Source organism: Alligator mississippiensis, chromosome 2 (genome assembly GCF_030867095.1).
Source record: "Alligator mississippiensis isolate rAllMis1 chromosome 2, rAllMis1, whole genome shotgun sequence".
Taxonomy (NCBI): Eukaryota; Metazoa; Chordata; order Crocodylia; family Alligatoridae; genus Alligator; species Alligator mississippiensis.
In genome coordinates this window covers 71,786,085-71,803,358 of record NC_081825.1, presented here as the reverse complement: position 1 = coordinate 71,803,358, position 17,274 = coordinate 71,786,085, and the positions used below count along the sequence as shown (strand labels likewise).

At 40.7% G+C, this 17,274-nt stretch overlaps 1 protein-coding gene across 1 annotated transcript in view; it reads right to left on the bottom strand.

Annotated features, from left to right (window-relative positions):
• The window catches only part of LOC109281608 (NACHT domain- and WD repeat-containing protein 1), a 32,969-nt gene extending 16,010 nt beyond the window's left edge, over positions 1-16,959 (bottom strand). Inside the window, exons 1-8 of the mRNA XM_059721292.1 lie at positions 16,526-16,959; positions 15,941-16,095; positions 15,135-15,343; positions 12,592-12,731; positions 11,683-11,796; positions 9,067-9,190; positions 2,635-2,844; positions 262-1,136 (exon numbers count right to left, since the gene is read on the bottom strand). Of these exons, the coding sequence (XP_059577275.1) occupies positions 262-1,136; positions 2,635-2,844; positions 9,067-9,190; positions 11,683-11,796; positions 12,592-12,731; positions 15,135-15,343; positions 15,941-16,095; positions 16,526-16,842 (2,144 nt within the window). The 5' untranslated portion in view covers positions 16,843-16,959. The remainder of the gene's footprint in view (positions 1-261; positions 1,137-2,634; positions 2,845-9,066; positions 9,191-11,682; positions 11,797-12,591; positions 12,732-15,134; positions 15,344-15,940; positions 16,096-16,525) is intronic.
• Between the last annotated feature and the right edge of the window lie 315 nt (positions 16,960-17,274).

The window sequence follows — 17,274 nt, the reverse complement described above, 5'->3', positions numbered from 1 at the left end:
GAATGGGGCATAAGAATACGTTACCAGAATTTCAAATCCTGAGGACCTAATTAGTAGATGTAGTAGATGGTGACATTTATATATAAAATAATTGTTAGTGAAAGAGGATAGACCATGATAAAATACTACACTGCTGTTCAGAGGCAATACATACAATGCTGGAGTAGTGCATGGGAATAAAGAAGGGAGGCTCAGGCCTCATTTAATTTCCAGATCTATTACTATTATTATTGTACTTCTTAGGTTCTATTGTAAACTCACCTCTCAACACTAGCAGCTGCTTTTAAATCCTCTTCTATGCTGATCACTGATAAAGCACATGCTTTATGTAAAAGAAACTCATAGTTAAACAAGCATTCTGTTATTAACATGGGAATATTATTAGATTTGATCAGGTGATATGAAGTTCCAACAAGCTTGCGAAGGTTGAAAACATAACTGACTTTGGATTCCTTCTTCAAAACCCAGGCCAGAGGTTGGGAAGTGGTCATTTCACCATTTATTTTGGGAGCCTTGTGTCCCAGGTAGTAATCTGCAAAAGCAGCATGCAAAGACAGCTGCAAATCACATGTTTTCAGGTATCGCTCCATACAGATATGCTTCAGAAATGAATGAGCCCAGCTGAAAACGTAGGTGTTTTCACTCCTTTGTTCTACCAGATGTTCTCCAAAATCTTTCTGAATTTTCATCCATAACACTTGGGGGAATGCTAAAACGGAGACCTTCTGATATTTTGTTATTTCCTGCATTACTGTTTCATCCAGGGACAAGAGATCAAGCAGTTCTTCCAGCGCTATACCATTTTTTGACAGAGTGATGTAGGCTGCCATTCTTTTGATGACTTGCTCTCCATGGTTTTTTTCCATTTTTTCCATTAACCATGAGTACATTTTAGATAGATCTGGAGGAAGATATACCTCTGTCTCTAGGCTAAACGATGTCCACAAGAATGATTCTTTATAGGCACAAAACATATAGAGTGGTAGTGGGCAGGCTACACAAGCCTCTATTAAGAGTTGCTGCTGGTAAGTTGAGAGTATTCGACAATCTCTTTTCAACCAGCAAGTGATAAGATGATTTATTTCTGTAGATGTAAGAGAAGGTATTTGTAGAATATTCTGTTCTACTCCAATTTCCTGCAAAAACAAAATAATTTTAAATGAAAACAAAAGGATTGCGTGTGTGTTTTCTGTAGTTGTGTCTGTCTTCTCCAAAAACTGCCTTAAACAATTAAGTGTTTCCCTACCTTCTCACAATAGGCACAATCTTCCCTAAATTGACATACTCACATCCCCACTGAACTGGTAAAGGAGGAGAATTCAGCACCAAAATAAATTTCAAGTAAGCATGTAATATTTTGATATTTCTAGATTCATTGAAAATATCCTGCGATGCATTTCTAATAAGACTCCTGGTATTTGTCATGTCATATTTTGTGTTCAGTAAATCAGGGAAAATCATGATATGCTCAAAGAAGGCTTTTATTTTTACAAAAGTAGTTATGTTAAAACTTGTTTTTCAGACAAAATGCCTACCCCACCATAATTAAACTACTCTTTTCCTGCACATGGTTATTTAATGATGTGCATTAGCCTAATAACACTGCACAGTAGGTTATTAGCACAGTTTTTGCCATGACACTCTACTGCACAGTGTTATTAGGTTAATGTGCAGTAAGCACCTCATGTAGATGCACCCACTGTGAGTCAAACCAGAACACCAAAGACAAACCTGATTCACAGCATATGCACTGAGGTATTGACATGGCATGCAATAGATGTGATATATATTTACTCCATTTCTTGCTAGGATTTGTTCACTGTACCATCCTGAACACGTTCTAAGAGTATAATAGTAAAATTAACATGGCATTGTAATATTTTTTTAAATCACATGTATTCCTAATATAGTCCAAAGCTTCAAGCTATGAAAATACATGGCAGGATTGTTTTGTATCTGTCATAAATTACCTGTTTAACAACTGAGTTCACTAACCAAATATCAAACATACATGGACTTAAAAATTATAGAACAACAGACTAGACTAGAGTTCTGGGTTTCACCTGTTATACTACTCTTTTCCTGCAGTCAGATCTGCGCTAGCAGACCTCTGTGGCCTAACCAACCTCCACAGACAGAAGATCCATCTGTACAGTTCCAACTGCAGCAACAGGATACAAATCAATAGGAGCTGAAGACGGTCAGGTCATTGTAAATTTAGATCTTTACAGGTTAAGAACTTGATTCTATGAGACTTTGCTCACAAGCACGATTCCACTGTTACCAATGGACTAACACTTGAATAAAGATTAGTCACATGGGTAGATGGCAGCCTTAATTTTCAAGCACAATGTTTAAAATAAATCAAAGGGGATATATCTTAGGGGATTTATTTATTTAGTGGGGAGGTGATTATGGACAGAAATGCTTTTGGTTGCATTCTGGAGGGTTAGTATGTACATTTTTTACTCTTTCTGAATTGTGTATATTTGGTTATATGTGTCCTAAATTATTCTAACCACATTTCATTATTCCCTTAATAAATAAAATACTCAAACATGAATAATAAAGAGTGAAACTAGATATTAAATGTCAACATACATCATGTTCCTTAATAGACAAACAATATTTTACCTTCAATGCTTTTAAGCATGAGCAGTTTGATTCTGTGGATGTAGAAACCATAAAATATACATTTTCAGGTAGTTTTGTGGGTATCCAGGATAGGTCAGCTCCATATTCCTCAGACAGCTCATCTAAACCATCCAGACTTATCAGAAGTGCTTTATCCTTTGTAGCAAATTCCAGCAATGAGGCAAACTCCTGAACCAATGCTTCAAAATCCTTATTTGAAAAAGAGGATATTTTTAGCCATGTGAAAATACTTGTCTTATTGTACTTGGTGCGTTTTATGCCTAATCCAGATGTCTCTGTGACCACTTTTGTCTGAGATGGGCTGGTTCATCAGTAATAATGAGATCACTGAAGAAATCTGGCTCTTGTAGGAAGTACTGAGACCTGACTGGGAAAGATATAAAAGATGTGGAAGAGGACAAAGTCCTCAGTTTGTCTGGCATACAAATACTGTGCTACCACAGTGCTAGGACCCAAGAGATTCAGATATCTGTTAAGATGTCAGTGGAATACATGTGTAAGTAAGGTAAGCAGGATTTGAACAGAATGTTACTCTGTGCATCAACAGTATCCCTATACATGAGGCTGGCTTGAACGGGCTGCTTTGTAACCATAAAGAAGGAAGAGTCAAATCAATGAGAATGTAGTGGCATGCTGTACCAATTTTTTATCACTTTAAGTATGCTATATTTTATGGACTATCAAGTCTTGGTTTTGCTTTCAATTTAATTGGCAGCTCTAGATTTTCTTTTGCCCTGAAGCTTGCACTGAATTATGCTGCGACTTTAAGTAAGTGCTGGAAGTAGCAGCCATATGAATTCTGAGTACTGAAAGTACTTAGGGAGGACAAACGTGATTTTTTTGGTTGCTATTTGCAAATTAAGCTATTACTGTTTTCCATTTTGGAATCAACTGAATGTCACAAGCACATCAATAACATTCTTGGTTGCAGCAGAGTTTCTTTAAATTGTTTAAACAATAGTTATATGCCTCAGCATTAGAACTAAATATAAAATAGTGTCAGCTAAATCCATCCACCCTGTTGTAATGAGGGGGAACAGATATACTTCCAATTGTAACCTCAGCAGAAGAATGGATTGCCAGTACAAATTGCTAACAGCAGCTGGTTGAGTGCATATTGGCATTCTTCTGCTTCACTGAGCAGGAGTAAAGCATCTCACTAGCTGCAATTGGTCAGTGCCTGCCATTGACACAGGATACAGGTTTCCCTCACTTACGCTGTACATGCGTTTCTGGAAAACAGCATATAACTCAAATTTGCATAAAGGGAACCCCCTTTACAATGTAACAAATAGGGATATGTTGCAAGACCTTGACTGTACTGACCCCCAGACCCATTTCTACCACTTTTACAAGACAATTTTGGTGCTCACCAACAGCAGATAGTACATACAAGCACAGGGTGGTGGCAAGTGTTACTATAATGGGGATGGCAACCACAGAAAACTGTGTCGCAGACAACGAACGAGGAACACAGATCCACACTGGAGACTATATTTTGCTGTGTATCATTCCTACAATGCAGTGCACAAAGCAGCTGACTGTGGGCTTTCACCACACTGGTCTCATAAGAGTGAATTTACCTTGCATATAACAAATTTTTGGTATATAAAGGGTCATCGCATAAGAATGAATTTGCACATACAGAACTCATATAAAATGAAGGAAACCTGTATCTAACTTTAGAGTTTTCTCTGATTCTCATCATTGTTGTACCCAAAAGTTTTCCATAAAAAAACCCAAAAAACAGATCAGCAGATCTAAGTTCAAAGAAGGGTATATGTATATTTTTACCTGGCTCCAATACTAACTTTAAGATATGCAGAATGATCAGTAACCACCCCCCCACCCCCGAAATAAAAAGGACTTGGGATATCTTTTAAAAAGTCAATGAATTTTATAGGACTCTTTTCTTACCCACATTGTCTTTTCCTATTTGCTAAATACTGTTTTTGCCTTCCATACTTATAACCAAGTATGAAATTACCTTATCAATCTGTGTTGGCATTATTACGCTAAATTACACATTTGACCAAATCCTGTAAGCTATCTGAACACAAATTAGCTGCTAAGGGTGTATACAGAAGTGCTTCATGCATGTTTCACAGTGCTATAATTTAGAGCACTTTTTATAGCACTATAAGGTGACAGAGTTCTTAAACATGACAGAAGTGCAGTGTTTGATCAGAGGGGCCTCTGAGCCTCCCTGCACTTTTCAGACTAGGAGGCAGGGAGCGCTCCACAGCCTCTTGGGGCTTCTCCATTGGTCACTTATTACAGGTACTAACTTAATGTGCAGTAACCAACACTACTGCACAGTAGCACCGGTGCAGTTTTTTAGTGACGCTAATGTGCAGTATACTTATTCTACTGCGCATTAGCATGGTTTTTGCCATGACATGCTAATGTGCAATAGAATTAGTCTACTTCACATTTAGTGTCTCTGTAGATGCACCCAGGGTGTGTACAGAAGTTGCTTTTTTGTCATTTAAAGTGATTTATTACTGTGACTTAACAAAGGGGCATGACTCTGCAGCACTTAAAAATGGGTACAGCACTTAAAATTACCCCTTGTTAGATGAGATATTAAATTTGAAATCCTATATTTTACAGCACTTTAGTAGCCTATAGTGCTTTAAATAACTTGTACACTGGTCAAATTTCTGACCAGTGGAGAAGCCCCAGGAGGCTGTGAAGTACCCCTTGTCTCCTAGCCTGGAAAGTGTAGGACTGCTCAGAGGCCTCCCTGACCAAACCAGAAGTTGCTTTTTTCACCATTTAAAGCACTATTGTTGTGACTTAACAAAAGGTGCTAAATTAATGTACAGTAGACTAATAACAAGTGCTAACTGAAAGGTAATAACAGGTAATAACTTAATGCGAAGTAATAATGGCACATTAATGAACATGGAGATGCTCCCCCTAAGTACAATAATGAGATCTATAGAAATCAGAAAGTCCCTCGCCTGCCCAATTCTGACTGAAGTTAAAACACTGAAATTCTGCATTTGATAAGCTTTCGGGATTGTCCTCCATTAGTACTGTAGTTAATTTCCGCTGCATCTGCTGGTCATGAAACAGCAGAACGCCACAGAAAATAACAGGTTCTAGCACGTGTGCTTTTAAAAAAAATACAAAATCCGAGACAGTCCCATCATGTAGTAATTTTAATTACAATCAATTTTTAGTTTTAAGCTTAGATGCAGTTGCTTTTAAAAGTAGAGGTAGACCTAATCTGTAATGTCTTCAAAATTCAGTGACAAATAATCAGATCAGAACTAATCATCCAAGCCTATCTCTATTTACAACAGTTGGTGTTGATCCACTGTGACAGAGCAGGTTCAGTGCGACGTCACTTTATGGGCTGGAGCAAGGGGGCTGGTTGGTGATGGTGGCCATTTTCAGAGCTTAGTTATAAGGGCACAGGAGAGCAGTTTGTGGTAGCAGCTGTGGAGGCAACATCTGGCTGAATCCCTGCTCCAGGAACACCTTGGAGGTAAGGGTGAGGCTATGGGGAAGGAGGAGGCCTCACTGGTCCTGGACATGACCTGAAACTGCACCTTGCCGGGATATGGAGGCCTGGTGGTCCAGCCTGTGGTGAGGCAGGGCCACTCAAATACCAGGACTGAGGACCTCCCCGGTGTAAGGTAGGTTGGGGTACTTAAACTCCTGCCCCCACCATAGGTGGGTATGTTAACATGCCCTAGAAGCAGGGCAGTGTAGTGGGCCAGATATGCTGAGAAGGGTACCTGAGCCTATGGAGGTGTTCGACCCCATGCCCTAGGAGCAGGGCAGTGTGGTGGGCCAAGCACAGTATGTGCCTCATTGTGGAGGCAGAGATGCAGAGTAGGGTGCAGAGGGGCACCTGAAGGGCTGCACAAGAGTGGCAGTTGTGGGGTCTTGGAGAGAGGAGCGATGTGAGAGGGGCATAGTTGAGAGGCCCTGCAAATAAGTGGCAGTTGGGGACCCCTGGAGAAAGGAGGTGCAGGACAGTATTGACCATGGCTGAGGAAAACTGGGGCCCTGAAGCTAGGCTGAGGAAGTCGAGGCCTGGTGTGTGCCACCAGCGTGGAAGTCCAGTACCTGACTGATGAAAACTGAGGGCCAGGTGCTAGGCCATGGATGAGACCCGGTGTGTGCCACCAGGATGGAGGGCTGGTACAAGTCTGATGAAAACTGGTGCTAGGCTGAGGAAGATAAAGGCTCAGTGTGTGGCACCAGGTTGGAGGCCAAGAAAAAGGTCAATGAGTGTGTTATCTGCGAGGCATAGGACATGTGTAAAGGGAGTTCGGAGTGTGTATGTAGGGCCCATGGTACAGCTGGGCCTGCAAAGGGCAGCCTCCCACCTATTAATAACTGAACAGTTGAACAGCAAGGCATGGCAAATGAAAGAGACAGGCAGTTTGCTCATTAACAAGGGGGTGGCTTGGTGTGGAGACCGGGCTTGTGAGATAGCCCTCTTGACATTAACATACAATATAATGAACTGGTTAAGCTATATTTCTTTTAAGAAAACATCCTCTTTAGAAAGCACTTCCATTCTTGACATGTACTTGGAGACTTGAAATTTGATGTCTCTGATCAATGCATTTTTATAGGATTCAGAAAGTTTTCTTCGTTCCATAAGTGTGATTCCTCATCATTTTCACTAATATGATCAGAGTTTTTGCCATATGCCCATCGTAAAAAAAAATCTGAGTTACTTTCTTTTAACGCTGAATAAAATAGCATTATCCCTGACGTTAACAGGATTCTCTGCGCATGTAAACTGCCATTCAATGGATGGAGCTATGACAGTTTCCAACTGTGGCGGCAAGATGCCCCCACAGGCTCCCAAAGGGGAGGGGGCAGTCCCTGCGGACCCCAAGCCACACAAGCAGCCCCTCCACCAGGGTAACCTTCGGGGGCTCAGTCGGACCTGGAGGAGGAGCCGTGGCTGTGCGAGGCAGCATTACGCCAGCTGTTTAATCAGCTGTTCCCCGGGCAGGGAACAGCGGAGCCAATTGCAGCGGCTGGAGCAGCCACCATGGGAAGATTAAAAGCCCCACCGGAACCCAGCTGGGGAGTGGAGAGGGAGCACACCGGTGTGGAGCATGCCCAGTGTGTTGAGGCTCCTGTGGTGGGCAGGAGCACTGCAGCCGGCTCAGTGCCAGCATCCAGAGCCAGGAGAAGCTGAGGCCCTGTAGAAGGCTGGGAGGGAGGAGGCAGTTTCACCACCTCTCCACCCCCCCACCCCCTTTCCAGCAGTCTACTTAATAAAGAGCTTTAGAGGCGTCCCGCCCAGAGGCAGCAAGGAGGATGCCAGCCGACAGAAGCCTAGCCTGTCAGCATCCGAGGCAGAGATGCTAGCTGTAGTGATAACAGGGCTAGCCTACCAGAACCCACGCTAATGCTGGTCCCCCTTATGAGAGGAGTCAACGGGGCATGGCCGAACTATGCAGGTGTCACCCATTCAGTTGGCAAGTGGATAGGGTGTAGGGGAGGTGGAGCCCTGCGGAACATCATGTCAAGACCATGAGTACTACCGTCCCCAGGGTCCCCCAGGAAGAAGATCTCCACTGAACCCCTCCCTTTCATTCAGTAACACCAAGTCGTGGTAGGAGAGTTGAGGGGAGGGCCCCACGCCAGATGGATAGTATAGGTCCCAATGTAAACCACATCTTTGGCGCTGCCACACCAACACATAAGGATCTGCCACACTACTTCTTGATGGCTACCAGTTGAGACCTGGCCCCATACCCTTTCCTGCTTGCATCTTGTTACAGGTTTAAAGAAACAATAGGAAAATACATTGTTGTGACCAGGCTGGTATATTTTCAAAGGCTGAGGGAATAAAGGTAACTAGATACTGGCAATCAAAGATAAAAGATATCTGCAGTGGAAAAATGAAATGATATGTTTAAATTAGTTGTGCTTTATATGTATATGGGACTATACATGTCTACACAGGATTATCAATTTAAAAAGAGGATTGTGAAAATTAAGTGTGCTTTATAGTTGTATACAAAATTTAGGCCTCCCACAATAATGGTATTACAGACTATAGCAGTGGGGACCAACCTTTTTGGTAGGTGTGCCGCAAATTAGCCCCACACCCACCCGAGTGCCACTCTGATCCCCTTTCTCTGCCCGATTCACTGCTCTGCTTTCTGCTCCCTGCCCTATCTGCCCATATGCTTCCTGCCTCCTCCCCAGTCTGCTGTATGCTACACACAGAGGCTGCCTTTGCCACTTGTGGCATTCATGCTGCAGGTTGGCCACCCCTGTACTACAATATATTAAATCATAACCATGCTGTGTCCTGAATGAATTGGTTATCTTAGTAGCAGAATCACCATATGATTTGTAATCTTACAAAAAGAACATTGATCAGTGCACCACCGAAGCAAAACTGAGATTTACTTTTGTTACCTCTGATAAGTTTATGGAGATCTGGTAAATGTCAGCAATTTGGTAGCAAAGGCTTAAGAGAACCAATCGGACATTTCTGCTTTCACCAGTAACACCAATAAATCGGATTATGACTCTGAGGTCCCTGTGAAAGAAAGAAATGCTGTTTTTCCACAAAAGCTTACTTCTTGATCTTAAGCAGGTTGTTTGGCATAATGACAATATCATTAAGGTCTCTCCACCAAAGCCCTTAGGTTGCCTGATTTTATGTTGCTCTCACCCAGCAACAGTTGAATGGGTCTGTCATTTGCTCATTCATTAAACTCATATAACCTCAAATCCACATCTATTTAAACAGGTTAAATGGCAAAAACATGTGTCTCACACCAATATTTTAATTTTCAAAACCCCTGGATATGTTATGAAAGGAATTTCTTTTACATTAATATGGACCCCAACAGTGAATTCTTAAGCCAAGCTTCATATACAAAGAGCCTGATACCTGCTACTTGTTCTAGCGAGCCAGGGGAAGAGAGAGAACTTCCTTCGTGTCAACAATATACATTTTCTGTTTTCCATCAGTCTGAGTGATCCTTACCCTGGTATCCAATGAGGAGCTAAGGATGCTGCCTTTGCCATGAGAGTACTTTTTCCACTTCCTGCCTCTCCATGCAACACAATTAATTTTCTGTTTGAAGATAAAATCTGATTCTTCACATGACAGAGAAAAGTTTCTCTTCCTATGACACATTTAATCCTATATGAAATGGAGGCAGACATGGAAGCACGAAAAGCCAGTGTTAAAAATTTAAGCTAGTGTCACAAATCCCTCATATAATTTGGAAAACAAGGAAACCAAGGTGAAGGGGCAAAGAAAGTCAAGGCAGTAAATTTTCCAACTTTAAAGAAACATTTTCTTCGTGAGAAACAGAAGTTCAATCTCATCATACTTTTATCTATTTTCTGTATTGAAATTCTCACCGTCCCAAAGTTTTTTTTTTATATAAAGTGGTAAATTAAAGACACACCCTTACTGATAGTGAAATAATCTTTTCCTCAGTTTTGTACACCTTGTTTTCCCATTATTTCATATTTTCCCCACACATCTAATATAGCTATAGTTTTTTTTTCTAGGCTAGTCAATCATAACTTCAGACAACTGCCCATTCTTCAATTAGATTATCAAATGTCTCAGTAAGTTATGTCTGAATTAATACTACTGAATCAAACTACCTCATCATCATCACTCCATTCATGAAACAGACATTTTAACATGTGTTTAAGTTCTCTACTAGATGACCAATGTTCCAAATTATTTTTGCAAGCTCTGTACTGTTTTCCATTCATGAAGACTAAGGGAGCATGTTATTAAGCTGGCCCCATGGAGAACCAGTGATGAAGGGATGCTCAAAATATACCGCTGGTTGTTTTTTTTTAAATTTGTTTAATTTCCAAAAAATGTCATTACTCATTTTTGTCCCTTGGAATTTGACAGGGAAATTGTGCTTAGTGACACTCTCTAATTCTCCATCAGAAAGAGAGTATATTTACTTGTGTTTATTAAAGAGGGTTGTTGACATCTGCCATGCATGCATGCTATGCACTCTGCTGTAGATTGGGAACTGGAGTCAGTATATTCTAGAGTCTCTATAGAGTCTATTTAGGAGTCAGTATATTCTAGATTCAGGTATTTTATTATTTGGAAGCAGACAACCTGGAAAGGGACCAGTAACCAGCCTCAACTGTGTTCCCAAGGTAACTGTATCTATGATAGCTGAACTATAAGAATGTTGATTTTCTGTGACCAAGGAGTTTAGCATGGAGTCTGACTCATAGGTCATATAACACAATGAGACTTGCAGGAAGCAATATTTGCCACCTTTCTCATGGAATAAAATACACACTAACATAATGACCAGCAATCTGGGCTGATCCTAGACAACAATGTTTATCTAAATTAATATGTGTGCATAAAATTTCACAATCATAAAGCACATTTTAATGTCAGAGAAAGCTTGGGCCTAACCCATCTGAAGCATAAAATTCTTTTCACTCCATTATATTCTCTCAGAAATGGTTGATCATGGGCAATTAACCTAAGCTTCCTAAAAACTTCACTCCCTTCTACTAGAATCTGAGAGGAAGGCAGGCAAAGCTGGACACCGTTTTTTAACCTTTGCAACAAGTCTCAGTGCAGGCTGAGATGATATCTGCTGCCTGGGACCTCACTTCATCTATTTTTCACTTTACCCAAGCAATTATCTGGTACATTGTCTTATCCAGAAAATGAGGATAGGGTGAAAATGGAAATTGAAATTGGAATTTCAATCTGGAAAATAGAGATTGAAATCTGCACTTGTTCTAAAATCTTACCAGCAAACTGTTTCTTTAGAAAAAGTAAAACAAAATAAAAATTAAACCCAGCAACTATTGCCCCGATTTAGATGTCCTGTGCAGGATTTTCACATGCATACAAAGCCAGAAAGAAAACAAAGTGATATCCTCACACATGAAAGGAAAAATCTCAGTAAAATTTTAGTCGGGTAAACTATCCTAACTCCTCTTTTAACCAAACCATGTTCCATTTGTTTTGTGCTGATGTGTATAAAAGAAGCAGCAGCCCATTGCTGAACTCACAGTCCCTGGCAATGCTGGATGTGTTCTAGGATCTCTTCATCCCTGTGAATTTGGAGTATTTGCTTTCTTCTCCTTGCATCCAACACATCTGGAATTTTTTTTGATTTGATCAGCCTAATCAAAGAAAAACAGAAAAAAAGGCTCTAAGTTAAATAGATTTACTTTCCCACTCCAGGAAAAAATACATACTCACAGCTTGTCAAAGATAAATGAATATTTTTTCCTTAACAGTGACTAGCAAAGCCAAAAAAATAGTTTCATGATGTATTAAAAACATCTGAAGGTTATCTAGGGTGAAAGCTATGCTCTTAAACATATATGAACGATTGGATTATTTTAAGAGAGTAGGAGCATGCACAAAAAAATTAAGATTCATTTCAGTTATCTTAGTCATTTCAAGGGTACTTCTTACAACAACTCAAAATTTCTTTGTAACCACCAAAGTGCCTGGCATTAAATTTAATACAAAGCCCAATGCAGTTGTATGGTTTGCAGTACTGGTCACTGTCTTAACAACCACACATCAAATAAAGACAGCGAGTGAGACTATAGAATTATCACTGACAGCAAAACTAGCAACTTTCTAGTTCCAAATTGTCATATTCTGTTGAAATGCTTGATTTTCACATGGTCTTTTACTTGTTTTCAATCAGACCATTCACTAGTATGTAAAAATTAATACAAAACCCCTGTTGTAAATACCAGTCTTGCAAACTAGGCAACGTGTCAGCTCAGTTTTTTCAGGCTTTTGTTCCTCTCGAGCCTGTTTTATGATTAATTTGAATGTGAAAGAATTCTTCAGTAACTTAGTGCAGATGAAACTCAGACCAATGGGAGCATGTCTTTCATCTCTCCATACGATGTATTCTTTCCCTTTTTTGTCTCTATAGACAGTGCTATGCAACCGACCTGCTGAAGTGAGTGATGACTATTTTTTGAAAGTCATTGCAGAGGCGTTCAAGGTAGTAGGCACGGGATCTGTTGCTGGCAGGATCAATCCCCCTTTTTCCCCAGCTAATACTTTTTTCATATATATTAGTGTGATGGAGCTGTAAAGACAGGGCAAACAATGCTGTACAAATAAAAGGAACCCAAAATGGTCCTTGTAACAAAAAAATAATAATCTTGGATTAAAAATTGTCATTCATCGGTGTGACTTTTAGCCACGAAATGTAGTAAGGCTTAAGTTCCAACAACTCTGTATGTTTTTTTTATACTTTACAGTTTTTACTTCATAGTGTTTGGATTGTAGATAGAAATGAAAAAAAAAGTGGAAAGAGTGGTTTCATTAAAAATAAAGAAAAGGAGCAAAGAGGAACTGTGAAAATATATTTAGAAATATAGGGAGACAAATGAGTCAAACCGAGATGAAGGTCAGAAAAGATCCATTCAAACTCACAAGGCCCATTGGCCCAGTATGAATAAGATATACCAGTTTCTGTATGTAATGGTGAACAAGGAAATAGTGTAGCTAACACTGTAATAAGCCACCTTTGACTCCCATCATCTGAATGAGCAGGTACCCATTTACACGACTGGGTATCCAACCAACTGGAGACAGGCTTTGGCACAAATCCAAACCAAAGCTAGAACACACACTTCTGGATTAACAGAAATGATACCTTAACCTCTCTGCCACTGCACCTTGAGAGATGAAGGAGGAAGGAAAAAGTAGCAAAGATAGGGAATAAAACATAGGAAACTTGATAATGTGGATTCTGCTTTATAAATCTGCACAGTCAAGTACACAGATGAATGGGGTTGGGAGCAAGGTTCCCTCTAAGGCGTGCACGTGTGTGGCTGTGCACAACTAAAAGTGTGGCCGAGCACAGCCTTTTCAAGGCCGTGCACCAGGAGAGGCTGGGGCGAGAGCCTGGTATGGGCTCTGCTGGCTCTGGGGAAGTGCTCCGCTACCCCACATCAGGGCCAGGGAGTGCAGCACTTACCCGGAGCCAGCAGAGCCCACACCAGCCCCCGCCCCAGCCTCCATCCCTGCCTTGCCTCACCTCGGGGAGAAGCTGCCGCCTGCTCTGAGTGAGGCTCCGCTGGCTCAGGGACACTGCTCCACTCCCTCACATCGCCTCAGGGAGCAAGGAGGCACATGGCGTCAGGGCTGGGGAGCGGAGCAGTGTCCTGAAGCTGGCGGAGCCTCACTGGGGCAGGCAGTGGCTCTTCCCCGAGGTGAGTCAAGGCAGGGATGGAGGCTGGCATGGACGGCTGGCGCGGGGTCCACCAGCTCCGGGGAAGTGCTCCACTCCCCAGCCCTGATGCAGGGGAGCGGAGCACTTCCCCGGAGCCGGGGAACCCACAGCAGGCTCTGGCTCCAGCCCCTGGCCCCCAGTTCCAGCCCCCGGCCCCAGCCTCTGGCCCCTGGCTCCAGCCCCTGGCCCCCGGCCCCAGCCACCAGCCCCTGGTCCCAACCCCTGGCTCTCGGCTTCCAGCTCTAGCCTCCAGCCCCTGGCCCCAGCCTCCGGTCCCCAGCATGCGGCCCCAGCTCCAGCCTCTGGCCCCCAGCCTTCAGCCCACTTCGGTAAGTGTCCCACGCTGGACCGAGGCAGCGCGCTCACGGACCAAGGTGGTGCAGTCACGGACCGCTGCTCCTTAGAGGGAACATTGTTTGGGGGCTGGGGAGAAGACTTAAGGAGAAAATTAAGGTGGAGAGAAACCAAAAATAATTATGCACTCATACTGCTTACAACTGTTATATTATCCTTAATAGATGGATACAAATTGCTTTGCTGTGAGTTCACTTGCAAAAAATAAATAAATAAAGTCATTGGCTCAGTTCTCATGCTTGCAGTATGTCCAAGAACACACTTTAGTCTCATATTTTAACACTTCTTGGTCTTCATTAGATCCACACAACACGTGGATTAATCAATTAATAGCTATTAATACTATTATTACATATTAAGGTTCAGATTCGCATCTCACACTGAATAATACATTATTCCATAACTGGTCTCAGTGTGACTCCTCACGGAACATTCAACATGAATTAAGAGTGGTATAATATGAGCCTTACATAACACTAGCTTTCCATGTCTCTTTCAGGATGGGTTCTTCCAGAAAGACCCTGTCCACAAAAACAGAAGATAGAGCTAATGGACAAAGCACTGAAGTAAAGATGAGTCAAATAAAGGATATAACAAATAAGAGTGATATGTGAGGGTGACTTAGAAGACTGAAGTTAGGGCAAAAGTAGCATATGCAGGAATGAAGGTCAAAGCAGGAAAAAACAAGGTGAAAGAAGTAAGTTGTGATAAAAGGTCTGATGGAAAATTAAAAACACTTGGCTTTGAAGAAGACATGTCATTGCAGTTGCAGGAAGCAGTGTAAAAAAAAGCAAAAAGTTGGATGCATGGGAAGATACACAAAATACTATTTTTTTCCTGACTAGTGCCCGATGCAGTGGGCAGAACCAAGCTATTGGAAAATGATAATTAGCATACCCTTGTATAAATGCTTTTTATGAAGTTCTGGTGTGCTTCATACATTCCTATATTAATCTCTGGTTTCAGAGGATGGACATCAATATATTTTGAAGCTTGTTTTCTGGACAAGTTGAATTGTAAGTCACAGATGTCCCTCTTGAAGCAGTGACAATGATCTTCAGGAGAGCCGTGGACACAGAGCCCTTGATCAACCTCTTGCTGCAAAACTTACAAAGGGAAAACATAGTCTGATTCTTAGTGTGCATGTGGGTACATACACACACAAACAAACACACTTTTTAAAATTAAACTTTGATCACTTAAAATAATATTCTGAAAAAAGTGGCTTGGAAAATAGGCAAGATACTAGGACAAAAGTAAGTATCTGAAAATTGTGTTTTGCTAGTGTCATATATATAAAGGCCAATACTCCTAGTAAACTCTACTAAATTAGACAATAGCTATGTTTTAATGATTATGGCTGCTGTGAACACAGTTGCCAACTCAAGACAATTTTTTTTTACTGACAACCAAACTTTTTTGTTGACTGTTTTATATAATGTAAATGTAACCCTTCTGCCAGGTCCTGAACAGGGGCCAGATTAAAGTTAAGTGGTTTAACACCAATCACAGTACAAAAGTTTGGTTGCCAGTAAAAAATGTGCAGGCTGTCAGTAAAAAAAAAAAAAGATATTTCAGCTCCTCCAAATTATTTGCCCATTTCTTTTCTAGTGGAGTCTACTATTTTTTATCCTGGAAACAATGTATTGTTACTCATTCCAATTAAGTGACATGTTTTTCTCTTCTGTATCTTCACAACTCACCTGTTTTAAGTAGCATACTCGCTGTGTCTTGGCCAACAGCAATTGAAGCATATTCCTGAAGTATCTTATGTAGCTTCTGAAAAGAGCTCAGCCATTTGCTTTTAGCTTGCTGCTTGCGTACAGGATCCTTGCTGAATATGTCCTTGTAAAATGTGCTATGCAGAAGAATGAGACAAATCATATGAAAACTATGAAAAAATATTAGTATAATTATTAACATCACAAAAGTAGATTTTGTTTTAAGTAATACTTTCTATTTGTATCTGTGTTGTTCATTTAACCACAGACACCATTACATTGCAGAAAAAGCTGAAAGGCACTGCCTTGCTCATTAAATTCATCCTCTTTTGCAGCTCCTCATGCTGGAATGTTTATTTTACTCAGCTGCTTAGTAATTTACCTTTCATTGATTTTTTTGAAGTGATCCAATTTTGGATTAACTGAAAATAAATCAAACTCTCAAATGGTCTGAAATTAAAAACATATATCTATATATATATATATATACATATATATATATATATATATATACACATATATATTCCTAAATTCATAACTTCAAAGCAGAAGTAATAGAACTCTAACCTGATGGGCTGCAGGCTGTAAACACTTGGGACATAATTTTCATCCAATCTGTACCACTGATTAAGAAGCCGCAACTCTTTCTCATATTCAGCTGCAGATTTATGTTCTGTGAGAGGGGATGTATTAGACAAATCCTGTTCATCTGAAATATTTGATTCCAATTCTTTATTGTCACGCATCTCAGTTATATTTTCTTCTGATGACTTGCCTGTTCCCAGAAACTCTTTAGAAGTGTCAGTTTGATTATCATCTACATGCTCTGTTTTCTCAGTTAGAACTGCCTCTTTTGTTCCATCAAGCTTTACACCACTTGACATGTTCTGCTTTTGCTGTATTGCAACCAACTTCAGGCTTTCAATTGTGTTTTTAATTGCCTCTAAATTCTCCTTTGATATGGTATGTGGGATGACAGGATCATCATGCTTTTGCCCAATGAAAACCTGAATATATAATGATAAAACGCTAAGGAGAAAACAAACATACACAGAAGACAAATACAGACTTGGTCTACACCTTCAGTAAATGGTTCTGAGGCTTGACTCAACATTAATCAGTAGATTGTCTGCAAATAACCTCTCTTTTTCCATGTTCTGGATTTGTCAGATACATGTTGTTTGCCATATAAAATAAATACAAATCCTAAAAAATATTAAAAATTAAACACAGCAAATAAAACCATAGCTTACAAAGAACATCTGCTGTCCTAACTCCTGACACTTCTTCAGAGCTTCCAGGTGTAATGAAACCAT